The following is a 27,779-nucleotide window of genomic DNA, read 5'->3' as shown; positions in this document are numbered from 1 at the left end:
ACACAGGCCATAGCTATGGTGCTTTGTTGCCACTGTTTTTGGCTTGAAGGGCTATTCCGCAAAAAATAAAACAAAAAAGCCGACTTGGTCCTTTTAAACAGAAGGAAAAGTTCAGTGCAGGCTTCGCCTACTTCATCTATGATGCAGAGCTAGGTAATGTTAGCTGCCTGATTGTAAACACAGACAGAGGTGCGCACCAGGGGGAAGGGCGGCAGTGTGTTGCTCAAAAAAGCGAAAATTAAAAAGTGAAACACTCGGTGCGAGTCTGAGCAAAACACAGAAGAAAGGGTGGACTTCTGCTGAGAGGATCTTCTTTCAGAGACTGTTTGTCAGTGTGGCCGGGAATGGAGCTGTGACTTGCCCGGTGTGAGGGGAGTGCAGAGCCCCTCACACCAGGCAGAGACAGACAGCAGTCGGGCAAATAGTCACTCCCCACGTAAATGGTGTATTTTTTTAAAAACTGACAAACAAGGTCACAAGCAGGAAGCCCACATTGCTGCAGCACAGACTTCGGTCAGTGGAACATCTGTCAGGGCAGCCCAGGAAGTGGATATGCCCTGGGGTGAATGACATCCTATTGGAGGAGGATGATGGTTGCCATTGCTGTAAGCTTGCAACGCAGTATCGACAATCCAGTATGACAGTCTTTGCTTGGACAAGGCACAGCCCTTCCTTTGCCCCCATGGCAGACAAACAGAGCATCAGTTCTGTGGAACTCAGCAGTCAATTCAGCGTAATGTCTAAGTGTAGGAACAGGGCACAAAAAGAATAGGATTAGTCTCTGCAGTAGATTGTGGGGCAAACAAATTAGTGTCTGCACCAAATTGTGGGGCAAACACAGCTAAGGTGATAGTGAGGCAATAGTGTGTTGTGGCATTCGAGGCAAGCATATCGACTTTGGCCTTGCCATACCATTCCCAGATTATTAGAACCACATCCTCAGTTGCCACTCGGCCAGTGATGGTTTCTGTTGCGAAAGCAAATCGGCGGCATAGTTCTGCATGCCCAGCAGATGCACAGCTCTAGGACTCTTCAAGTGAGGCAATGCCCACTGGAGAAGCTTCTGGGCTTCTCTCAGGGAACTAGCAGACCTGGTGCCCCCTTGATGGTGCATATCAGGGGTGTGCAACTTGTTCCAGAAAGGGCCAAGAGGGTGCAGGTTTTCTTTGCAGTCAGTTACTCCACCAGGTGATTTCACTGATTAACTGATTCAATGTGCTCAAAGTGATATTAATCAGTGAAATCACCTGGTGGAGTCAGTGGCTGCAAAGAAGACCTGCACCCTCTTGGCCCTTTCTGGAACAAGTTGCCCACCCCTGGTGTATATGGTAGATTGTTGATCCATTGTCTGACCACACAAGCACGTTTCCTCTCTGTGGAAAAATACCTCAGAGGTAGGCGGACAGCCCGCAGGTTTAGCACATCCATGTGCTGAGCCTTCTCCCAAGGGCTCAAGACTCCCCTGACCATTCTGCGGTTGCACACTGCGGCCCAGCCTGAAAACGAGGCATCTGTTACAATGATCTCCTGGCGGGAAGGCAGAGAGGCCAGAGGAACACCACGTGTTAAGAAGTCCCTGTCTCCCCAGGGGCGAAGGTGTTGAAGGGACTGGGCTGGAAGATGCACAGTCCTGTTGTGATACAACGTGGTGTCGAGGCCCAGGCTGTTGAGCCAAATTTGTAGGGGTGCAAAGACAGGAGTTCCAGAGGTACAACTGCTGACACTGCAGTCAGTTTCCCCAATCAGCTGGAGGAGTAGACCGTAAGTCAGTCATGCATTACTGCGAATACGGCAGACCAGAGTGAGAATATCGTCCATCCTTTGTAGGGGGGTGGGTGAGCTGTCATCACCAGTGAGTCGACCTCAATGGTTAAAAAAACAAAACAAAAAAAAAAAACACCTGTTGGTGTGGGGTCAAGGAGCTCTTTGCAAAAATCACAGTGAGCCCTAGCTGCTACATGTGATGCAGTAGGATCTGAGTGTTGTCAAGTGCTTGCTGCCAGCTCAAAGCAGCTCAAAGCACACATAAGCCAGTCGTATAGGTACAGAAGAATCCATATCCCATAAGGTTGCAAAGGAGAGGGTGCTGCTGCCTTGCAACTGATGAACATACGGGGAGTGAGTGAGAGCCCAAAGGGGAGGACTCTGAACTGATATGTCTGTCCGTTGAAGGCAAACCACAGGAACTGCCTGTGGTGAACTGACACCGGGATGTGGAAATAAGCATCCTGGCCAAATTGGCTGGAGAACATCCATTGTGCAGAACACGCGAAACACATGGATTTAATTTTCTGGGGTCAAGGATAGGACAAAAGCCACCATCCTTTTTTGGAACTACAAAATAAACTGAATAGAACCCTTGTGGGTGATCTGAACTGTGGACTCACTCTATGGCTCCTTTCTTCAGGAGCTCGAGACTTTCCGGCTGGACAGCAAGAGACCTCTGGGTCTGTAACTGCTTTTACACCAATGAACTTGGGGGGGACAACGACTGAACGGAATATTGTAGCCCCTGACCAATGCAGAAAGCATCCAGCGATCTGAGACAAACTCCCACCACTGGGGAAGCTGTGTCTGGGAAAAATGACCGATGACCTCATACCGGGTGTCAGACCCAACTACTGCGACCCTGAGATGATTTTGAGGGGGCGAGCGTGACGGCCTGTCTGTCCTACTGGTCATTTCTGGGAGGTCCACCAGTGGTGGCCAAAAGGTGGACTGCTGGGAGGGCTGACGTAGTAGACTCCAATCCCAGGGAGCACATCCGTTAGCAGGGTGGAAGGCACCTGCATGCTTAGGTTGACACCTGGGAGTGCGTTGTAATTCAGGTAATTCCTGGCGAGACCAGTTAGCCTGAACAGCACGCTCAAGGGTCTGTTGGGCCGCAGGACTGAAATCCTGGCCTAAGACAACAGGCAGGGTACGTAGTGATCCCCTGCATGCCTCAGACAAGGGAAATTGAACTAACCACACCTGGCGCTGGGCCATGGTCAGGGTGGATATCAACTTGACAAGCTCTCTTGAGATGTAAGTAAAAGTCCGGAACGAAGCATCACTCAGGCTCTGTGTGTCAGCGTCCACACCAGCATCCTGGAGACTATGAAAGTGCAAGGGCAAGGTGAGAGAGGGAGTTCCCCAAATGACCAGTCTGAGCTCTTGGTGAGGAACTCATGAGTGACCCTACACTGAGGTTGTGGCAACGGGCCTCTGGTCAGCCAGCATTAACTGGCACCACAACCAGGCTACTAACAACCTTGTCAACTGATGGCATGTGGTCTAAGCCATACTGCAGTGTGTCCACCATTGCACACAATGCCCTGCAATCCTGTGGGCAATGGGTGAAGAATTGAACCAGCACTGATGCAGCTCAGAGAATCAGACACCTTAGGAGAGTGACTGTCTGGAGCATGAAAGCCCATGATGGAAGAATGGGGGCAGGGAGAGGAACATTCCCCCTGTTCTTGGGCTCCCATCTGACCTGGCTGGCGCACACAAATACAAGCGGTGGAAATGAGATTCCTCCATTGGGTATCTGGCATTACACTACTGGACAGGGTAAGAAGCTCAACTATATCTAGGAGGAACTCTGAGTAGAGCTGCTGCTTCTTTGAAAAGAACCAGGTAAGGTGATTTGGGTATCTGATGAGGATATGCAGTGGTCGTCTCCCTAGGGAGGCTTTCCAGGGACCAACTGGGAAGAGGCCCCTGGGAAGACCCCGGACACACTGGAGGGATCATACATATTTCCTGGTGTATGTGCACGCTGGCAAGCTTGGGAATGCCTCAGGATGCACCAAGATGAGTTAGAGGACTTGACCGAGAATAGGGAAGTCTGCAAGGAGCTGCTTGGCCTACTACCACCACGACCTGGCCCTGGATAAGTGGCAGAAAATGAATTAATAAATGAATTTTCTGAAGTGGAATTCTGAATCCTGTCACTCTGATATGTTCATTACTAACCCTGTCCATCCTCATCACTCCCAAAGAAAAATCACAGCATTTTTAGTTCTACCACCTCCAGCTCTGCCTCCTGTATTTTTGTTAGCAGCAGTGACTCTAAGCCATACAACATAACTCATCTCACTACTGTCTTGTAAACTTTCCCTTTCACTCTTTCAGATACCATTCTGTCACAAATCACTCCTGCCTTTCCCCACACTGCCTGCAGTCTCTTCTTTGCCTCTCTACCCCACTGTCCATTACTTTTGATGGCTGACCTTCACCACCTCTACTCTCATTCATATGTGTAGTCTGTATATCTCCACCTTTCCAGGCTAGTCTCAACCTGCTCTCTACTCTCACTACAGATCACAATGTCATCTGAAAACAAAATAGTCCATGGAGACTCTTGTCTGATTTTGTCTATCAACCTGTCCATCACCATTCCAAACAAGAAAGGGCACAGAGCTTATCCTTGATGGAATCCCACCTCTACCTTAAAAGAATGTGATTCCTACTGCACATCTCACTGCTGTTACACTGTCCTTGTACATATCCTACACCACCCTCACATACTTCTGACACTGCAGACTTCCTCACACAGTACCACAACACTTGCCTTGGTACCAATCCAAATCCACAAACACAGAATGTAACTCCTTCTGCATACTTGTACATCAACACTCTCAGTGCAAACATTGCATCTGTAGTGCTCTTTCTCAGCATGAAACCATATAGCTGCCCACAGATCTCTTTTCTAAAACTAGTTTCCACTACTCTCTCATAACTTCACACTATGGCTGATCAACCTTATGACTCTGCAGTAGCTACTCAACATCACCCTTATTCTTAAAAATCTATACCATTAAACTTCTTCTCCACTCCTCAGTCCTCTCACTTTCCTATATTTTATGAAACAACCTAGATAACAAGAGTGCTCTGAGAGCACAATGTCCCCTGCTGGCAAATACTGCATTGGTGCAAGTGCTTGTTACATTTTGATAACAAGGTATGTGATAGTTGATTTCAGAATGCAGACACCAATTCATGAAACTGGCAGTGTCTAGGTTTGTTCATCAAGGGCCGTAACTCTGCCAAAATGTGTCAATCTTGTACAATATTATACAATGCGTATTACCAACCTATAACAAGAAATTTTACTAAGTTTCCTAAAATTCTTCCTAAAAATGTGAGAGGAGTGGATTTCAGAATGCAGGCACCCACTCATGAAACGGGCAGAGTCTAGAGTTGTTGTTCAAGGGCCACAATGCTGTCAAAATGGGCTCAACTCAAACAATATGATAATATGCGTATTACCAATCTATAACAAGGAGTTGTACCAAGTTTCATGAAATTCTTCCTAAAAATGTGAGAGGAGTTGATTTCAGAACACTTACACCCTTTTGGGATGGACAGACAGACAGACATCACTACGACAACTCCACTGCCATCTCCCCTAAACATTTCCATATCTCCACTTGTATGTCATCTGCACCATCTGCTTTTCCACTCTTCATCCTCTTCACAACTATCCTCACTTTATGCTCACTAATCGGCTGCATTTCCTGATTTACTTGCGTCATATCATCCAGCCTTCTCTACCTCTTTTTCTTCATTCATCATATCCTCAAAATACTCTTTCCACCTTCACAACACACTGTTAATTTCCAACTGCAGCCTTTATCAACCTAACCTGCTGCACAACCTTTCCAGCTTGGTCCCTCTATCTGGCCAACTGGTACAAGTCCCTTTCGTCTTCCTTAGTGTTCAACTTCATGTACAGTCACTATATCCCTCTTGCTTAGCCTTGGTCACATTTCTTTTCACCTTCCCGGCATCTCCTTGTCGCTTTGAATTCCTCCCACATTCAATTATTGTATGGCTTTTGCCTTACAATATAAAGTGCCTTGGGGCAACTGTTTGTTGTGATTTGGCGCTATATAAATGAAATTGATTTGATTCAAAGACATGCAACTTTGATAAACTGGCAACTTTAAATTGACTGTAGCTGTGTGTGTGGGTGTGAATGTGTTTGTCTGTCTGTATGTGGCCTTGCAATAGACTGCCATCCTGTCCAGGGTGCCTCACGCCCCATGACTTCTGGAATAGGCTCCAGCCCCCACCGTGACCCTTGATTGGAATAAGCAGGTATAAAAACGGATGGATCCTGTCCAGGGTGCCTCACGCCCCATGACTTCTGGAATAGGCTCCAGCCCCCACCGTGACCCTTGATTGGAATAAGCAGGTATAAAAACGGATGGATGCACCCATTGTTTCTTAGGTCATTGCTGTAAGATGGTATTACTATGCGAACTGTTCATTCTGGCTGACTGATATCCACTTTGCTCTCTATCTGAGGTCAAGCTGCTAATGAAGATGCTGACCATTGGTGAAAGGCATCTGGGATTTCCTGTGTTGTACACTGTAACCGCACGCTGGAGCTTCACAGATCTTTCTGTCCATCAATCTGGTCATCTAAGATCCTTCCAGGACCAGGACATGTGAGATCTACAGGGGAAGTGCTGAAATCTACAGCATACTGAGGATTTATGGAAGCATCATATGGACAAAATCATATGGAATGTTCCTTCAATGACCGATCTGGCATTGATCACCTACTTGCCCATTGTATTCCATTTACCAAGACTGTGCTCTTCACCATTTGGCCATCTTTTGAGCCATTGGTTGCTGAGACCACTCAAATCTGTATGTGTATGGTTGGTTAGATGTAGTATTTCTGTCTTTGTATGTGTGACAGTTCTCTATTGTACTTTGTTTTATTCCTTTGATATTATCATGGCCAAATCAGATGGTCACCCCACCGAGTCTGGTCTGTTTGAGGTTTCTTCCAATAATCATAATACCTGAGGGTGTTTTTAATTATCACTATTGCCAATGTGCTGGCTCAGCATGTGGATAAGGTAACCTTATTCATGTGAAGCACCTTAGGGAAACCGACTAGGTGATTTGGTGCTATATAAATAAACTGAATTGAATGGCAAGTGGCAACAAGCTGAATCAGTTTTACTTTATCACTCTGCAGCATGTATAACAACAAAAGTTGTTGGCCATTATGTCAAATAATGTGAATCCTAAACACCAACTACCAAACATGTTCAGTACATTTGTCAACCTTTCCACAGGCTAGAACAAGTGTATTGTCTCAAACAAAGTAAGTCTTAGTGAATAAATAGTTTCAGTGAATGAAAACAATTATTTCCGCCATATTCCATTTGCTTGGCTTTTATTAGTGTTTTATTGAGCTAGCTTTGTGATTAATATTCACTCATTCCCACCTTCACCGTCACCTTCTATCAGCACCTGACTTCCTGTTTCAATGCAGAACAAGTAGCTAGGCTACACACAACTGAAAAATCCTTTCTTATTCACCTGTGAACAAGTCAAAAACAACCTCACCAACAAGATCAGACTCCGCTATGCTCTTTTCTTCATTCGTTCACCAGCCCTTGTTCGTTTGTGCTAAATACATGCTCCAGCAGTGTTGAGTCAGACATTATCATCTGCATCATCAACTATGTCCAATAAGAGTGAGACATGCCAAATGCAAGGCTAAAGAAAAAAATGGTGCGTAGTTGGACTAAGATTCAGTTACTCTGGGCCTCATTCGTGACTATGTGGCTAGCTAGCAATCATCCAACGTGACCTTGTTCACTACAGAACAATGGAAAACTGACACAGGGCCATCAGAAGCTGTATATAATTCTAAATCTCTGTCTAGTGACTTGGTGTCCACTTTCAATGTGTGAAAATAAACAGTAAGTTCCCTACAACGATTTATTATCAGTAATATCTGCCTTATCGTCAGGCTGAATGTTATTTGCCAGTGTTGTGCAAGTGTCACCGGGTCAAAACACTAACTATATATAACACACAACACAAAAACTCAATCATAAAATCGAATTTGTTGTACTCTAGGATGTCTGACTATGCTGTGATACATTAATTATGAACAGTGCAGCTAGCTCGCATGAGTAGGCCCGAGGCTTATCACAGTAATGGCGTCCTAAACCTGAAGGTGGCTCTTTAATCGACGATCTTTGATCCTGTGCTTTGGTAAAGGGAGCGGGTTACCTTCTGCGTGCTCCAACAGATCGAGTGTGTCGACGCTACATTAATCCGAACGTTATGGCCTCTTTTCCCGACGTGAAATCTCGACGACATCGTGTGTTTTTTGTTTTGTTTTTTTTAACCCGACACGCGGTCTCTCCTCGCGTCGTGACGTCACCGCCCGTCGTCGTCGCCTCTGCGCAGCCTCGGTCGCCATCTTCCTGCCGCCCGCCACCTGGTTCGAAAGCTCCTGAATGATTTTTCTGAAGATTAAAAGCCTCCTGACTACACTGTGGGCTGCTTTAAAAACCTCCTAACGGCACTGTCGGCGTTTACCGGATATAACACGGTGTTTAATCCGCCTGGACTCACGGAAAACCTGGATCTGGTCAGCTGGTTGTGGGTGTGACTTTCGGTTGTTTTATATCTGGAATGTAAGCAAATAAATTCTGCCGTGAGGCCGGTGTCACCGGTAGGTACGGGTCCGGTGTTCTGACGATCACGTGACGTGGGTTCTGATTGAAGTCTGCCGTGAGTCGTTTTAAAATGATTGTAACATGAAATCGACATTTGAAACATTATTTCGCCTCACAGGCTTTCTTCTCCTTCTGATACGTGGTTGGTGTCTGTACACGCTGTCTGGTTTATTTTACTCGAGCTGTGGTCGGTGCGTTGGAAGTTTCCAGAAAGCAGCGTCTGTGTGATTTGAAGTGTTTTGGGCGGCCGCCATGTTGTCACCCAGCAGCTCCCTCATCGGTGCAAAACGGCGTTTTAACGGCGCGTCGATGAGATTGGCGTTACGGCCATGACAAAGGCTTTTTTCCCCCATAAACTGTTGTTGAGATTTTACATCTTTACAAACGAGCCTAGTTTTTAAAGCATTTCAAACGAACCGCGAACGTTCGGTTTTTTGTTTTTGTTTTTCGGGCGTCACAAATACCTCGGTAAAACTCCGTAGACGCATCTTACAAGTTCATATATTTTACTGTAGATTGTAGTTACCGAAATCACAACGTCGGTTTAAAATTTAACGCGTTTTATGACGCATGCGCTCTGAAGACACACAGGTTATTTTTTTCTTTATACGTCATTAATTGTTGCTACGAACGCATCACACTCTTCAATCTGTAACCACAGACACCAGAATACCAATGGTAAATGCATCACAACTAAAACATAAAAGCTGCACAGATAAGTCAGCAGAATCTTTTAACATACTGAGGTTTTTGTTTTGTAACTGGTAGCCGTGAAACCATTAAAATATATATTTATATATACTACTATATTATATGGCTACGACAGTACACACTGTCTGATTGGCTGATATTTTCCCATATTGGCTTGTTGCCACGACAGTCCAGCTTTCCTATCAGATTTGTGACTTTGTTTACAATTTTCACAGCGCAAAATAAAACAAAAAGCGAACAAAGAAATTATGAGCGATTTTATTACCAAGCGCATTTTATTACACTGACTAGTTTGAATTGGAGTAATTAACAGCAAACAAGCTCAAAGTGGACATGCAAAATGAAGACCAAGATGAAAACACAGCTCGGAACAGCCATAAAATAAATTATTAACTTTACTTGCTCGCTCTGTATGGGAAAATATGACCTCTGTCTTTTTTTGTACAGACAGAGCGCTACACACGGTCTGTACTGTCAGGACCTTGGTCTGATATTGTCCCGTGCAGACTTTGGGCTTGGTTCATAACCCTTTAATATATATAATACAATATACATCTCACAGTAAAAGCCACCGCTCTGAGATCTTTGAGGATTTGAAACCTCGATAGGGTGACTTAATTGCCGGCTATGGGAGGTTGCACTCTCAGTAGCCATTTAATGGCTACAGAGTCTCACTTTTTTTTTTTTTTTTTTTTTTAGTAGTAGTAGAATTATTGCAAGAAATTTATAATTCTAAATTATGCTCCTATGTTCGAAGAAAAGAAATGAAGTAATAACAAAGAAGTTTGTATGTAATATAAACAGACATATGTATTTTAAAGAACATTAAATTGGATACCAACCGGCTGTAAAATTGGTTTCCAGTCTCAGCGAAGAGGCTAAAACAAAACTCAAGAAAAGAGGAAAAGTGAAGTCAGTAATAATGGATATTTACTTTATATCCCATAGTAAGAAATATGAGGGGATATAGCAGTCATGTCTATCTGGCTGTCCATTTTCAGCTGTTAATGTGATATCTTAAGACCCAGTTGACCAATTTCATTCATATTTAGCATAAACTTGTACTTGGGTGATCCTCTGATACCAGTCGATTATGCTGACCTTGGGGTCAATTTAATGGTCACAATGAGCTATTCATGATATTGTCATTGCCACTCTTGTTTGCATGATATCTCAAGAACCAGTTGACCTATTTCATTCATATTTGGCATAAGGTTGTGCTTGGTTGATTCCCTGACACTGTGTTACTGATTTGTGGGGACCGGGGAAATATGTCTCGCCTGATGACTCTTGTTTAAACTTTGCTGCTCAAAAGTTTCCATCAGGTATGTTAGTAGTATAACACATCTCCTACAACAAAGTTTCTGAATGTACAAACTAAGCTCAGCACATTTGCACAAAATTCAGACTTTGAATATGGCGCATGTCTCATTAATCTTAGACTGTTGCAATACACTGCATACAATGGAGATGTGCACTTAATGTTTTGTCTTGTTTTTTGTTTTGTTTTATAGATTAGTTTCCACATGCACAGAAACAGAATTATAGAATTCTGAGGATGTTTAACATGAAATCCCGAACACGCTTAATGTAAAAAGCAGACTAACGGATTTAACTCAATGTATCTTCCTTTAAATAGTCATAACACTTGTAATATTGAGACACTGAAAAATGATTTTTACGTCTTTTGGCCGAAAGGCAGAGATGATCTTATATGATCTTGAGGTGTCCTGTCTGTCATCGCTTTTTGTCAGCATTTTACCCCCCAAAAAAATGCTTTTTCTTCAACGTATGACTGCCACACGTGGCTTCTGGTGATTGGCTTGGATGAAGCACTGGGGTGTGTGTGTGTGTGTTTCTTGTATGTCTTTTTATATATATATAACGTCTAGGGAGCAACAAGGTAATGATCGATACAGTTGATCTTCTTTTATTTTTATTTTTTTTCCCTAACACATAGTTGTGCCCCCCTCCCCATTATTTTTATTTATTTATTGCTCAAACACATCTCGGTTGTCTGAATGATTGGACAAAATTATGTCCTGGTTAAAATTTTCCTCCATTTAAAAAGATAAAACAAAAATGCCAGTGGTGTCTGTAATTGTTATGTGTAAATTAATACATTCACCACAGCAAGTCAGGGCAGTGTGGTGCCCAAGCAATTAGTGCGTTTTCAAAGCACAAGGTGACTGGTTCAAAAACACTCCTGCCTATTATCCATGTAAGGGGGAGTTGAAACATGAAACTTCTCCCAGATCAACATGCAGATCCATAATGGATATGTCATGACGATGTCAAATGAAGTAGGAGGAAGCTGAAACAACTTACTCATGCATTCACCACAGCTGATATAAGACTTTCAGGTTTAAACACTTGCTGATTTATTCCACATAAATAATATAGTGGAAATCTACATAACTTTCACTGCTCTCTCAAAGTCCCCCGCTAGATTGTCACTCAAGCCGTGGTCACAACCCGCCGTACTTGCACGTGCGTGCAGTCTACTTGCAAAAACGTGGGCAAAACCTGGAGATCTGTACGTTGTAAGTACTGCCTCCTTACGGTTTTGGGAGCACGCAGTCACGCCGCAGAGGTTTTAGTGCATGCAGAATTTTCGCTGCGGATTCACCAGGAGTACGGGGGTCGTGCGTTGACGTACTCCCTCCTTGCTCTTGCTACTGCCTTCCCACGTTTTCACAAAAACGTGGGAGGCAGTAGCACGGTGGGTTGTGACCAGAGCTTCATGGAGCACAACAGATGTTTATCCACAAACTCAACAAGTCATCTCTGAATCTTGTTGCTTTTTAGCATCAGTTGTGCATCACCACTTGTATAAAGCAGATGTACTAATACATGTGCACCGAACAGAAATACACTCAACAAAAATATAAATGCAACACTTTTGGTTTTGCTCCCATTTTGTATGAGATGAACTCAAAGATCTAAAACTTTTTCCACATACACAATATCACCATTTCCCTCAAATATTGTTCACAAACCAGTCTAAATCTGTGATAGTGAGCACTTCTCCTTTGCTGAGATAATCCATCCCACCTCACAGGTGTGCCATATCAAGATGCTGATTAGACACCATGATTAGTGCACAGGTGTGCCTTAGACTGCCCACAATAAAAGGCCACTCTGAAAGGTGCAGTTTTGTTTTATTGGGGGGGGATACCAGTCAGTATCTGGTGTGACCACCATTTGCCTCATGCAGTGCAACACATCTCCTTCGCATAGAGTTGATCAGGTTGTCAATTGTGGCCTGTGGAATGTTGGTCCACTCCTCTTCAATGGCTGTGCGAAGTTGCTGGATATTGGCAGGAACTGGTACACGCTGTCGTATATGCTGGTCCAGAGCATCCCAAACATGCTCAATGGGTGACATGTCCGGTGAGTATGCCGGCCATGCAAGAACTAGGACATTTTCAGCTTCCAAGAATTGTGTACAGATCCTTGCAACATGGGGCCGTGCATTATCCTGCTGCAACATGAGGTGATGTTCTTGGATGTATGGCACAACAATGGGCCTCAGGATCTCGTCACGGTATGTCTGTGCATTCAAAATGCCATCAATAAAATGCACCTGTGTTCTTGGTCCATAACAGACGCCTGCCCATACCATAACCCCACCGCCACCATGGGCCACTTGATCCACAACATTGACATCAGAAAACCGCTCACCCACATGACGCCACACACGCTGTCTGCCATCTGCCCTGAACAGTGTGAACCGGGAGAACACCTCTCCAACGTGCCAAACGCCAGCGAATGTGAGCATTTGCCCACTCAAATCGGTTACGACGACGAACTGGAGTCAGGTCGACACCCCGATGAGGACGACGAGCATGCAGATGAGCTTCCCTGAGACGGTTTCTGACAATTTGTGCAGAAATTCTTTGGTTATGCAAACCAATTGTTTCAGCAGCTGTCTGAGTGGCTGGTCTCAGACAATCTTGGAGGTGAACATGCTGGATGTGGAGGTCCTGGGCTGGTGTGGTTACACGTGGTCTGCGGGTGTGAGGCTGGTTGGATGTACTGCCAAATTCTCTGAAACGCCTTTGGAGACGGCTTATGGTAGAGAAATGAACATTCAATACACGAGCAACAGCTCTGGGTGACATTCCTGCTGTCAGCATGCCAATTGCCCCGCTCCCTCAAATCTTGCGACATCTGTGCATTGTGCTGTGTGATAAAACTGCACCTTTCAGAGTGGCCTTTTATTGTGGGCAGTCTAAGGCACACCTGTGCACTAATCATGGTGTCTAATCAGCATCTTGATATGGCACACCTGTGAGGTGGGATGGATTATCTTAGCAAAGGAGAAGTGCTCACTATCACAGATTTAGACTGGTTTGTGAACAATATTTGAGGGAAATGGTGATATTGTGTATGTGGAAAAAGTTTTAGATCTTTGAGTTCATCTCATACAAAATGGGAGCAAAACCAAAAGTGTTGCATTTATATTTTTGTTGAGTTAATCAATCAATTTTTTTATATAGCGCCAAATCACAACAAACAGTTGCCCCAAGGCGCTTTATATTGTAAGGCAAGGCCATACAATAATTATGTAAAACCCCAACGGTCAAAACGACCCCCTGTGAGCAAGCACTTGGCTACAGTGGGAAGGAAAAACTCCCTTTTAACAGGAAGAAACCTCCAGCAGAACCAGGCTCAGGGAGGGGCAGTCTTCTGCTGGGACTGGTTGGGGCTGAGGGAGAGAACCAGGAAAAAGACATGCTGTGGAGGGGAGCAGAGATCGATCACTGATTAAATGCAGAGTGGTGCATACAGAGCAAAAAGAGAAAGAAACAGTGCATCATGGGAACCCCCCCAGCAGTCTACGTCTATAGCAGCATAACTAAGGGATGGTTCAGGGTCACCTGATCCAGCCCTAACTATAAGCTTTAGCAAAAAGGAAAGTTTTAAGCCTAATCTTAAAAGTAGAGAGGGTGTCTGTCTCCCTGATCTGAATTGGGAGCTGGTTCCACAGGAGAGGAGCCTGAAAGCTGAAGGCTCTGCCTCCCATTCTACTCTTACAAACCCTAGGAACTACAAGTAAGCCTGCAGTCTGAGAGCGAAGCGCTCTATTGGGTGATATGGTACTACGAGGTCCCTAAGATAAGATGGGACCTGATTATTCAAAACCTTATAAGTAAGAAGAAGAATTTTTAATTCTATTCTAGAATTAACAGGAAGCCAATGAAGAGAGGCCAATATGGGTGAGATATGCTCTCTCCTTCTAGTCCCCGTCAGTACTCTAGCTGCAGCATTTTGAATTAACTGAAGGCTTTTTAGGGAACTTTTAGGACAACCTGATAATAATGAATTACAATAGTCCAGCCTAGAGGAAATAAATGCATGAATTAGTTTTTCAGCATCACTCTGAGACAAGACCTTTCTGATTTTAGAGATATTGCGTAAATGCAAAAAAGCAGTCCTACATATTTGTTTAATATGCGCTTTGAATGACATATCCTGATCAAAAATGACTCCCAAGATTTCTCACAGTATTACTAGAGGTCAGGGTAATGCCATCCACAGTAAGGATCTGGTTAGACACCATGTTTCTAAGATTTGTGGGGCCAAGTACAATAACTTCAGTTTTATCTGAGTTTAAAAGCAGGAAATTAGAGGTCATCCATGTCTTTATGTCTGTAAGACAATCCTGCAGTTTAGCTAATTGGTGTGTGTCCTCTGGCTTCATGGATAGATAAAGCTGGGTATCATCTGCGTAACAATGAAAATTTAAGCAATACCGTCTAATAATACTGCCTAAGGGAAGCATGTATAAAGTGAATAAAATTGGTCCTAGCACAGAACCTTGTGGAACTCCATAATTAACTTTAGTCTGTGAAGAAGATTCCCCATTACATGAACAAATTGTAATCTATTAGACAAATATGATTCAAACCACCGCAGCGCAGTGCCTTTAATACCTATGGCATGCTCTAATCTCTGTAATAAAATTTTATGGTCAACAGTATCAAAAGCAGCACTGAGGTCTAACAGAACAAGCACAGAGATGAGTCCACTGTCCGAGGCCATAAGAAGATCATTTGTAACCTTCACTAATGCTGTTTTCTGTACTATGATGAATTCTAAAACCTGACTGAAACTCTTCAAATAGACCATTCCTCTGCAGATGATCAGTTAGCTGTTTTACAACTACCCTTTCAAGAATTTTTGAGAGAAAAGGAAGGTTGGAGATTGGCCTATAATTAGCTAAGATAGCTGGGTCAAGTGATGGCTTTTTAAGTAATGGTTTAATTACTGCCACCTTAAAAGCCTGTGGTACATAGCCAACTAACAAAGATAGATTGATCATATTTAAGATCGAAGCATTAAATAATGGTAGGGCTTCCTTGAGCAGCCTGGTAGGAATGGGGTCTAATAAACATGTTGATGGTTTGGATGAAGTAACTAATGAAAATAACTCAGAACAATCGGAGAGAAAGAGTCTAACCAAATACAGGCATCACTGAAAGCAGCCAAAGATAACGATACGTCTTTGGGATGGTTATGAGTAATTTTTTCTCTAATAGTTAAAATTTTGTTAGCAAAGAAAGTCATGAAGTCATTACTAGTTAAAGTTAATGGAATACTCAGCTCAATAGAGCTCTGACTCTTTGTCAGCCTGGCTACAGTGCTGAAAAGAAACCTGGGGTTGTTCTTATTTTCTTCAATTAGTGATGAGTAGAAAGATGTCCTAGCTTTACGGAGGGCTTTTTTATAGAGCAACAGACTCTTTTTCCAGGCTAAGTGAAGATCTTCTAAATTAGTGAGACGCCATTTCCTCTCCAACTTACGGGTTATCTGCTTTAAGCTACGAGTTTGTGAGTTATACCACGGAGTCAGGCACTTCTGATTTAAAGCTCTCTTTTTTAGAGGAGCTACAGCATCCAAAGTTGTCTTCAATGAGGATGTAAAACTATTGACGAGATACTCTATCTCACTTACAGAGTTTAGGTAGCTACTCTGCACTGTGTTGGTATATGGCATTAGAGAACATAAAGAAGGAATCATATCCTTAAACCTAGTTACAGCGCTTTCTGAAAGACTTCTAGTGTAATGAAACTTATTCCCCACTGCTGGGTAGTCCATCAGAGTAAATGTAAATGTTATTAAGAAATGATCAGACAGAAGGGAGTTTTCAGGGAATACTGTTAAGTCTTCTATTTCCATACCATAAGTCAGAACAAGATCTAAGATATGATTAAAGTGGTGGGTGGACTCATTTACTTTTTGAGCAAAGCCAATAGAGTCTAATAATAGATTAAATGCAGTGTTGAGGCTGTCATTCTCAGCATTTGTGTGGATGTTAAAATCGCCCACTATAATTATCTTATCTGAGCTAAGCACTAAGTCAGACAAAAGGTCTGAAAATTCACAGAGAAACTCACAGTAACGACCAGGTGGACGATAGATAATAACAAATAAAACTGGTTTTTGGGACTTCCAATTTTGATGGACAAGACTAAGAGTCAAGCTTTCAAATGAATTAAAGCTCTGTCTGGGTTTTTGATTAATTAATAAGCTGGAATGGAAGATTGCTGCTAATCCTCCGCCCCGGCCCGTGCTACGAGCATTCTGACAGTTAGTGTGACTCGGGGGTGTTGACTCATTTAAACTAACATATTCATCCTGCTGTAACCAGGTTTCTGTAAGGCAGAATAAATCAATATGTTGATCAATTATTATATCATTTACCAACAGGGACTTAGAAGAGAGAGACCTAATGTTTAATAGACCACATTTAACTGTTTTAGTCTGTGGTGCAGTTGAAGGTGCTATATTATTTTTTCTTTTTGAATTTTTATGCTTAAATAGATTTTTGCTGGTTATTGGTAGTCTTGAGTGTGTGTGTGTGTGTGTGTGTGTGTGTATGTATATGTATATATATATATATATATATGTGTATATGTATATATATGTGTATATGTATATATATGTGTATATGTATATATATGTGTGTGTGTTTGTGATACACCTGTACAGTAATACACACATTAAGCAAAATAAACCAAATTATTTTGTTGAGTGTATAAATGCAACAGTTTTTTGTTTTTGCTCCCATTTTTCATGAGCTGAACTTAATGATCTAAAACATTTTCTATATACACAAAAGACCTAGTAAGTCCCTTCAGCTGCAACCTTGTTTGCACTCGGGGTCGTCGCAGCATATCCAAGGTGGAGCTGCATGTTGAATTGGCACAGGTTTTACGCCGGATGCCCTTCCTGACGCAACTCCACATTACATGGAGAAATGTGGCAGGGGTGGGATTTGAACCTGGAGCCTTCTGAACTGAAACCAAGCGCATTAACCACTTGGCCACCACCCCCTCTATATACACAAAAGACCTATTTCTCTCAAATGTTGACAAATCTGTCTAAATCTGTTAGTGAGCACTTCTCCTTTGAGATAATCCATTCCACTTCACAGGAGTGCCACATCAAGATGCTGATTAGACAGCATGATTATTGCACAGGTGTGCCTTAGGCTGGCCACAATAAAAGACCACTCTGAAACATGCAGTTTTGCTTTATTTGGGGGGGTGGAAAACCAGTCAGTTTCTGGTATGACCACCATTTGCCTCATATCTTCATATAGGAGTTGGATCAGCAGCCAGATGCCATTGAATGTGAACATTTGTCCACTCAAGTCGGTTACGACAATGAACTGTAGTCAGGTCGAGACCCCGATGAGGACGAGGAGCATACAGATGATCTTCCTTGGGACCATTTGTGAAGGTTTTTGCAGAAATTCTTTGGTTCTGCAAACCAATTATTGCAGCAGCTGTCCGAGTGGCTGGTCTGAGACGATCTTGGAGATGAACATGCTGGGCGTGGAGGTCCTGGGCTGTTGTGGTTACATGTAGTCTGTGGTTGCGACGCCAGTTGGATGTACTGCACAATTCTCTGAAATGCCTTTGGGGACTGCTTATGGTAGAGAAATGAACATTCAATTCATGGGCAACAACTCTGGTGGACATTCTAGCAGTCAGCATGCCAATTGCACGCTCCCTCAAAACTTGAGACATTTGTGGCTTTGTGCTGTGTGATAAAACTGAACATTTTAGAGTGGCCTTTTATTGTGACCAGCCTAAGGCACACCTGTGCAATAATGGCTTCTAATCAACATCTTGATAAGCCACACCTGTGAGGTGGGATGGATTATCTCACCAAAGGAGAAGTGCTTACTAGCACAGATTTGTGAACAGTATTTGAGAGAAATAAGTCTTTCGTATATATAGAAAATGATTTAGATCTTTGAGTTCAGCTCGTAAAAAATGGGAGCAAAAACAAAACTGAGTTTATATTTTTGTTCAGTGAATACAACGTGATGTTCCTGTAACATTGGTACTCAGAAATGTAGAGCAACACCTTTTGGGTGGGGGGGTGGGTAATGCAGGTCTGAAGGTAGGGATGAGAGAAAACTTATTTGCCTAAACTCTGATCAACATTTGTATGTAGTTTTGGCAAGCTTAACATGCTCTGTAAAAGACCTTTTCCTGCAAAAGAGCTATAACATACGTAGATTTGTTAAACACAAATTTAAGACTGTGACATATGTCACAAAAAACAACTGTAATACATTTAGACTTATTATGTAGTAGCCCTCTAATCTCAAAGCACAACAGATGTACAACATGATCATACATGTGTCCATGAATAAAAGTTCTTTTGTCTTGATAGTTACCTCTTTACTGAGTCAGCATGAGTAGGACCAGACAGACATATTTGGGGTGGGGGTGGGGGTCAATTTATACTACAGTCAGTAGAGCCTTTAATCACAGCTGATCTCAATATATAACTTAAAACAATATATACTTAATGAGTGTCAGTACTTATGGATGATGTCTTAGATTTATTTTGGAAGTGTTGATTTGTTCTCCTTTTGAGGTTAAATGTACAATCACTTAAAATGTTTCACATACATTTTAATACAACAGGAATGCACACATTAACAAGTGTATTTAATTGTCTTCGTAGAATGGATGAGCCAGATGACAGTGGTTTCACTTCCATTGAATGGCAAGAACTGCTGAAAGACTACCATATCAACAAAAACTACATTTGTGGCTACGTCACCAACAAGGAGGATGTGTCCAGTATTCTTGAGCTACACAGGCGCGTCACTGCTACAACATTCTCCATTCGCCATTCAACCTCCCTTCAGTTCAACCCAAATCAGATTGACAGAGAAAAGACCAAGTTCACCTTCCGGTCTATCTTCTTCTCCAAGTCTAGCCCACGTATTACCAGTGATGGTGTCCCTTTCATCTTTGGTGGGCTAAAGCATCTTGAATGTCAGTTTGGGCCGAGAAGAGAGCACGCTAAAAAGCAAGACGGCATTCTAATACAACAGAGAGATGCACCGACATTCACATCCACTGGTGAGAAGATGAACCAAACCCAAACAAGGAAGAAGGGATGTGAGGCAAGGATCAGTGTCAAACAGATCTGCAGGTTCCCTGATTATGAGTTGATCTCTAAAAAGAACCTGCAGCGTGAGCAAGTCAAGCTTAAGGAAAGACTGCTGCAAGACTTGGCACAAGGAAAACAGCTGGCTGTGGAACATAGATTTTATCTCGAGCTTCCACTTAATGCAGCACACACAAAACATGCACTAGATAGCCTCTCGAGCATGGTGCAACCCATCCATCCACAGATCTCACAGTGGATAGATGAACTGGTAAGTGAAGGAGTAACGAGTGCTGTTGAAGTGCAAGCATCACTCAAGCACTATGTAAAGATGAGGATGGTGGACACCGTGGCCCCCAGTGAACTTGACAGGGGCTACTATCCACGGCTGGGTGTAATAAGAAACCATATCTACAAGGCTAAAGTCAGACAGAGGATGTCCAAGCTATGCAGGAAAAATGGAGTTACAACAATCATGAAAGACAGTGACAGAAAGGTGGATCAGCACACTGACATGATTGACACCAATGAAGACTGTCCCACTTCTGGTGATGAAGCCCACTCTCACGTGGCTGTACAGCTGCTAAATGAAGCAAACATCTGTGAAGATGATGGAGCAGAAGGAGACTTCATCGTAGTCGTGATTTAAATTAAATTGTTTTGTCCCCCCCCCCCCCCCCCCCCTCTCCAAATGTTTCGGTATTTCATACAGAATATGTTTAAGCAGTTACGTGAAGGAAAGTTGAAAACCATATGCTGTAGTTGTTTGGCTCGTTTACGTGGGTTCAAGCTGGATGGAGGTTTTCATTGGATAGTGTTAATCCCTTGAGGTTGGCGCAGTGATTCAGGTAACCACATCTGGCAGTTAATAAAGGTTTTGTTATTTTGGCCCTCAAACACAAAATATTGGCATTAAACGCAAACATGCATGAGCTTTCAGTTGAGGCTCTCAACTTTGAGGGTAATTACATTTATTATCACCTGAATGGTGTCAGAATTAATTGAACTTATTGAATGTTGTCCCACATTTAAGGGTCTAAAGGTAATTGGGCAGTTAAGTCTGGCCACTATGGCTATAGTACAGTGTATCTAGAAAGTATTCCCAGCGCTTCACTTCCTCCACATTTTGTTATATTACAGCCTTATTCCAAAATGGATGAAATTCATTTTTTTTCTCAAAATTCTACACACACTACCCCATAATGACAATGTGGAAAAAAGTATTTTTGAGATTTTTACAAGTTTAGTAAACAAAAAAACAACAACTAAGGAATCATGTACACAAGTATTCACACCCTTTGCTCAATACTTTGTTGATACACCTTTGGCAGCAATTACAGCCTCAAGTCTTCTTAAATATGATGCCACAAGCTTGGTGCACCTATCTTTGAGCAGTTGGGGAGTGTTGGTGCACAGCCACTTTCAGATCTCTCCAGAGATGTTCAATCAGATTCTGGTCTGGGCTCTGGCTGGGCCACTCAAGGACATTCACAGAGTTGTCCTGAAGCCACTCCTTTGATATCTTGGCTGTGTGCTTAGGGTCATTGTCCTGCTGAAAGTTGAACCATCACCCCAGTCTGAGAGCACTCTGGAGTAGGTTTTCATCTAGGATGTGTCTGTACATTGCTGCATTCGTCTCCCTCAATCGTGACTAGGCTCCCAGTTCCTGCCATCCCCACAGCATGATGCTGCCACCACCATGCTTCACTGTAGGGATGGTGCCTAGTTTATAACAAACGTGACGTTTAATCTTTTGTTTCATCAGACCATAGAGATTGCTGCAGAGATGGCTGTCCTTCTAGAGGGTTCTCCTCTAAACACAGAGGAATGTGGGAGCTCTGACAGATTGATCATCAGGTCCTTGGTCACCTCACTGACTAAGGCTCTTCTTCCCCAATTGTTTAGTTTAGGCGGGTGGTGAGCTCTAGGAAGAGTCCTGGTGGATCTGTACTACTTCCATTTAGGGATGATGGAGTTCACTGTGCTCATTGGGACCTTCAAAGCAGCATAAATGTTTCTATACCCTTCCCCAGATTTGTGCCTTATAAGACAATCCTGTCTTAGAGGTCTACAGACAATTCCTTTTGACTTCATGCTTGGTTTGTGGTCTGACATGCACTGTCAGCTGTGGGACCTTATATCATACCAGTCAACTGAATTTGGACAGGTGGACTCCAATTAAGCTGTAGAAATAGCTCATGGATGATCAATGGATGCACCTGAGCTCAATTTTGAGCTTCATGGCAAAGGCTGTGGATACTTACGTAGCTGGGACTTCTTAGTTTTTTTTTTGTTTGTTTGTTTTTTTGTTTTTTCATTTTTAATAAATTTTCAAAAATCTTTTCAAAAATCATTGTCATTATGGGGTATTGTGTGTAGAATTTTGAGAGGGAAAAAAAATGAATTTCATCCATTTTGGAATAAGAACGCAACATAAAATGTGGAAAGAGTGAAGTGCTGTGAATACTTTGCAGATACACTGTATATGGGACATCATGCGTTCCCACATACTACGCAAATATCAACTACACTTATTTTTCAATGTTTTCTGGGCCTTTTGATGTTCCTGGGGTCTAAAGTCTATTCTTTGTAGCAGTGGACAGGATAGTCATTTTGACCGAGTTCTGGAATAGAGATTGCTATTCATTAAAGCAGTAATTAACATGGCTGTCTTACAGCAAACGTGCAACCATTTCCAGCTGGCTGGACTGGGTCAATGTAGATCAGGCCTCTCCAATGCTGCTCCAGGACCTAGAGGGCACATTTTTGCAACTCTGTCAGGTGTGCTCAGCCAATCGAGCTGGGAAAAGCCAGTGTTAATTGACCAGGTGTGACTAGTCCAGGTAGACATGAAAAATATGCAGGACAGGGGCCCTCCAGGAGCAGGGTTAGAGAGGCCTACTGTAGATGAAGCGTCTTAATTGTCACAGCCTCACGTCATGACTGGAAGTTGAACCCAGGCAGAGGTGGGAGTGTGGAATGCCAGCTTCAGTGAGCAAAAGTCCTACCATGCATCTGTTAAACCAGTTGAATGTAATTAAACTCTTCCGGCAAATGATTGAAATCACCTGTTTTAGGTGCACAGGTAGAAGAAAAACACTGTAGGACTTTTAACTCAGTATTTAACGTATTCACCTCTGAACCCAGGTCTATGTATTCATAGCCTAACTGATTATTCCACTGAGCTACTTTCTCTCATTGAATGCATCCATGAGTATAGGCAGTGCTTCTGATTCAGTTGACCAACTGACCTCTTGGACAGCCTGAAAATTTGTCAAAATGGCAACAGTATGCTGGAAACTATAGGTAGCTTATACACAAATACTGTCAGTGCTGTGCACAGCAGGAGTAGAGTGACTTCTGAGTGAATAGTGCCTTTTGTCAGACGTGTTTTACGTCCTACAATGTTCAACAAGAGCAATCAGATTTCTGACGTCCACCAATTCAAGTTTCAAATTTATTAATTTATATAGCGCCAATTCACAATGAAATCGTCTCGAGGTGCTTCACACAACATTTAAAAAAATGAATTAATTTTAAACACAATAAAAAGACAACCATAAAAGAATACAAGAGTAAATCCGGATCACCTCCAAGATTCATTGGAGTCTTCCATGCCCTAATATCCAGCTGTGGTGCAAATTTGGTGAAAATCTGTGAAGTAATCGCTCGAAGCCTACATAAAGGGAAATGTTGATCCAGAATCTGGATCACTTCCAAAATTCATTGGAGTCCTTCATGCTTTAATATCTGTCTGTGGTGAAAATTTGGTGAGAATCCATGAAGTAGTTTTGACATCCTTAAAAGCATATATAAAGTGAAATCTTGATTGCGGATCACATCCAAAATTCAGTGGAATCTTTCATGGCTTAATATCTATCTGTGGTGAAAATTTGGTGAGAATCCATGAAGTAGTTTTGACGTAATCCTTCAGAGCATATATAAAGTGAAATCTTGATTCTGGATCACATCCAAAATTCAGTCTTTCATGCGCTAACATCTATCTGTGGTGAAAATTTCATCAAAATCCGTGCAGTACTTGGGATGTAATCCTGCTAACAGACAAATGTCTGATTTCATTACTTCCTTTTTGGACGTAATGATTGTACCAGCTGGATATTCCTTGTGGCTTAGGTGCCTTTGTTGGTTGTGAATAGTTTACTGACCTTGACTTTGTGGATGATGCTGTGATCTTTGAAATCCCTGAATGCAGTACTTGAAAAGCAGACTGAGGACTCATGTCTCCTAAGATCCATGCTTCAACATCAAAGTGTATCTGGAGAGCAAGTGTCAAACTTGTAAAACGTTCACTTCTTTTGGCAGTGACGTTACTGGGTCCTCTGCCTTTGAGATCAAGAGACTCCTGGGAAGACCTTATGGAGTCATGAGGTCACTGGACAGAGGTGCTTGGTGATGCTAATACCTCTGCAGAAGAATGACGGTCCAAGTTCTGGGCGTCATACTGCAATTGCTCCCTGCTCCACCCACAGCTGATTAACTCTGACAGGTGGGCATAGCCTATGTGGAGCTGGGATACACCACAGTTTAAATAATCAGGTGTGATTCGACCAGGTGGACGTGAACACATGCTGGGAATATACCCTCCAGGGCAGTCTTGCTTTAGAGGAGTCTTGGGTGACACTGGAATGACTGTCAAATGAATGATGACATAGGGAGACACATGATACGTGGATTATCACTTGCGTTGTCGGCTACTATTTTGTTTGTGTGACCTATTCTCAGCATAATACAACACACAGGCACATCACAGTTGAGGTCCCATCAACTGCAAGAAGTAGGGATGAACCAGTTGTCTGCCTGGATGGTTGTTATCCATTACTCAAGGCAGTTGCGTAATAACGTGGATGCAGTGATACACAGCACCAGCACATGCTTCCAAACTTGACGTGCACTGAACCAACTCTGTTCCTTAAAACCACACTGTTGTGCCCATCTTGCTTCTCCTGACTTTCGTTCCCCTTTTCTCCAGAGCTTACTTGCAACTCTCCAAGCTCGACTCAACTTGCTCTGTTGTCTGAGTATAGATTACAGTGTCATCTTTGGACAACATAGTCCATCACCTCTGTACATTAATAATCACCCCTGTATGTCGAGCTTAATACTTATCACTTGTTCAGACAATCACTTTATCTTAAATGCAACCTTAAAATGCATTTTTCTTATCCACACTTTAGCAGAATGGTTTGAACCCATCTCTGATACTCATGGCTTTACTCCTTCCATTTGAGTCTCTTGTATATATACACACACACATCTGCTTTGTCCTCACCATTGTCACCAGATAGCAATCTTCTGTTACGCATCATATTGCCAACGTTCAAAGCTCTGATCCTTACGTCCAGACCACTAACCTTATCGCACTACGTCCAGATTCACGTTTCCCCTCATCACGTTGTGTAGTATAGTTTCTACTGGTATCCGTCTGGGTGACTGTCTGCGTTCACCCCAGCCTGGAGTGATCCTGAATAGGAGTCTGATTTATGTGCTGCATATTGTATTTGGCACAGGTTGTATGCCAGGTGCCCTACCTAACACAGTTCTCCCAATTTTTCTGAGATGATCTTAAATCTGGATAAATGTGGGTGGATGCCATCCAAAACCCACAGTGGTTCTGTAGTGTCCTGCATGCAACAACACACTAGCATTGTAGTTTCACACCTGGCCTGGAGCAGCTCTAAGACTAGTGGTTTGTGCAACTCCACCAGATTAAATAATACCAAGACAACTGACTAGAAGGAGCTTTTATCTTTTGACCCATAAATTGGGCAAATGTGCAAAATTGCCATAGTTTCTCCACCGTTTAGATGATGTAAACCTTCTCAAATCTGCTAACAAGAGGACATTGAATGGTCGTCAAGATTGTATGCCTTAAGGCTAAAAACGTCAAATTAAAACATACCTGGACGTTAATTGACAACAAAAGCAGTAGGAATACATTTGAAATCACCAGGGACCTTCTCACCTAAAAATCTCAAAGCAGTGTCCACACGCAGACAGGAGTAACAATCACCCTCCTCGTAACAGACAAGGGCAAGCATAGGTTTGATTATTTGGTGTATAACTAGACTGCTGACATTCCTTATAGGGCTCCGCCTCCTCTGAGACAATGTGGAAGATCAGGGAGGTGCTTCATCAAGAGTTAGATGCCATTAAGACCATGTTCTGCTGTGTTGATGATGCCATGCTGAGTGAAGCCAGGGCGTGCCTCCAGCATGTGGATGTGTTTAGAAAGTATCTGGATGGATTTTACAGACTTACTTTGTTGCCCTCTCCTGAGGTCACCACATATGTCAAAAAGAAAACACCCACACTTTGATGCTCCCCACCTCACACAAAGTCTGCAACCAGAGGAGCATTCTCAGCAACAAAGCAAGAATGGTTCATGTCCCACTCTCTTCCCCTTGAATTCTAATCCCCCGTCATGCCTGTGTGCAGACACAGGCACCAAAATCTTAAAAAAAAAAAAAAAATGTACCAAAATGCATTTACTACAAAAAAAAAAAAATCAGAATGTGTAAATTTGCATAGTGTGTGGTCTATCCCATTACAGAGCTCTGCTGGATCATGTCTACATGAAGTAGTGAGTGGAGAACACTTCAAGGTATTGATTCTCAATGTCACCACCAACAACCAACCTCCAGCTACTCATATACTCAACAAAAATATAAATGCAACACTTTTGGTTTTGCTCCCATTTTGTATGAGATGAACTCAAAGATCTAAAACTTTTTCCACATACACAATATCACCATTTCCCTCAAATATTGTTCACAAACTAGTCTAAATCTGTGATAGTGAGCACTTCTCCTTTGCTGAGATAATCCATCCCACCTCACAGGTGTGCCATATCAAGATGCTGATTAGACCATGATTAGTGCGCAGGTGTGCCTTAGACTGCCCACAATAAAAGGCCACTCTGAAAGGTGCAGTTTTATCACACAGCACAATGCCACAGATGTCGCAAGATTTGAGGGAGCATGCAATTGGCATGCTGACAGCAGGAATGTCAACCAGAGCTGTTGCTTGTGTATTGAATGTTCATGTCTCTGCCATAAGCCGTCTCCAAAGTCGTTTCAGAGAATTTGGCAGTACATCCAACCAGCCTTACAACCGCAGACCACATGTAACCACACCAGCCCAGGACCTCCACATCCAGCATGTTCACCTCCAAGATCGTCTGAGACCAGCCACTCGGACAGCTGCTGGAACAATCGGTTTGCATAACCAAAGAATTTCTGCACAAACTGTCAGAAACAGTCTCTGGGAAGCTCATCTGCATGCTCGTCGTCCTCATCGGGGTCTTGACCTGACTCCAGTTCGTCGTCGTAACCGACTTGAGTGGGCAAATGCTCACATTCGCTGGCATTTGGCACGTTGGAGAGGTGTTCTCTTCACGGATGATGCGAAGGAGATGTGTTGCACTGCATGAGGCAAATGGTGGTCACACCAGATACTGACTGCACCTTTCAGAGTGGCCTTTTATTGTGGGCAGTCTAAGGCACACCTGTGCACTAATCATGGTGTCTAATCAGCATCTTGGTATGGCACACCTGTGAGGTGGGATGGATTATCTCAGCAAAGGAGAAGTGCTCACTCTCAGATTTAGACTGGTTTGTGAACAATATTTGAGGGAAATGGTGATATTGTGTATGTGGAAAAAGTTTTAGATCTTTGAGTTCATCTCATACAAAATAGGAGCAAAACCACAAGTGTTGCGTTTATATTTTTGTTGAGTATAGTTCATAGGTCAGTCACATCATTCCTGTAACACTAACAAGAAAGTTGGATAAATCTTTTAACCCATTTCTTGGTTTAGAAACTCATTATCACTGTTAAATATGAAATATCTACGCAGAAAACATCTTTAATCCTGAATGGGGAATAAATGTTATTCTGGAGCAAAGTGTAACTTGGGTCATCCTGCAGCTACAGTGCATCCAGAATGCCTCACTTTTTCCACATTTGTTCTCTTACAGTCTCATTCCAAAATGGAGTTAGTTCATTTTTTCCCCCTCAAAATTCTACTCCCAACACCCCATAATGACAAAAAAATGTTTTGGCAAATTGAAAATAAGAAATCACATGTACGTAAGTATTCACACCCTTTGCTCAATACTTTGTTGATGGACCTTTGGCAGT

General features: G+C 42.8%; 2 protein-coding genes across 8 annotated transcripts in view; one reads left to right on the top strand and one right to left on the bottom strand.

Moving 5' to 3' along the window:
• Window positions 1–8,171, bottom strand: part of mgaa (MAX dimerization protein MGA a) — a 79,454-nt gene extending 71,283 nt beyond the window's left edge. The window contains exon 1 of the mRNA XM_034159572.1: window positions 8,032–8,171. The gene's annotated coding sequence lies outside the window, so the exon portion shown is untranslated. The remainder of the gene's footprint in view (window positions 1–8,031) is intronic.
• Window positions 8,172–8,229: 58 nt separating this feature from the next.
• On the top strand, window positions 8,230–20,574 carry LOC117500789 (calcium-responsive transcription factor-like). 7 transcript variants are annotated; one of them, XM_034159566.1, is made up of 3 exons: window positions 10,963–11,034; window positions 13,930–13,933; window positions 19,188–20,574. In XM_034159566.1, exons 1-3 carry the CDS (start codon window positions 11,022–11,024, stop codon window positions 20,266–20,268), a joined length of 1,098 nt encoding a protein of 365 aa, XP_034015457.1. In that variant the 5' UTR covers window positions 10,963–11,021; the 3' UTR covers window positions 20,269–20,574. The 7 variants fall into 7 exon arrangements, with proteins under 7 accessions (XP_034015462.1, XP_034015461.1, XP_034015459.1 ...); XM_034159571.1 differs by lacking the exons at window positions 10,963–11,034; window positions 13,930–13,933 and adding an exon at window positions 8,230–8,356; XM_034159570.1 differs by lacking the exons at window positions 10,963–11,034; window positions 13,930–13,933 and adding an exon at window positions 8,239–8,395.
• The last annotated feature ends 7,205 nt before the right edge of the window (window positions 20,575–27,779 follow it).

Source organism: Thalassophryne amazonica, chromosome 19 (genome assembly GCF_902500255.1).
Source record: "Thalassophryne amazonica chromosome 19, fThaAma1.1, whole genome shotgun sequence".
NCBI lineage: Eukaryota > Metazoa > Chordata > Actinopteri > Batrachoidiformes > Batrachoididae > Thalassophryne > Thalassophryne amazonica.
The sequence above is the reverse complement of the archived record's forward strand: the minus strand, read 5'-3'. Positions and strand labels throughout refer to the sequence as shown.

What these genes read in the sequence shown, in the direction of transcription:
- LOC117500789 (XM_034159565.1), top strand. Translation starts at nt 8,565, where the DNA reads ATGAAATCGACATTTGAAACATTATTTCGCCTCACAGGCTTTCTTCTC. An exon ending in TTTTACTCGAGCTGTGGTCG is followed by an intron (nt 8,675 to 19,187) that starts GTGCGTTGGAAG and finishes TTGTCTTCGTAG; the next exon opens with AATGGATGAGCCAGATGACA.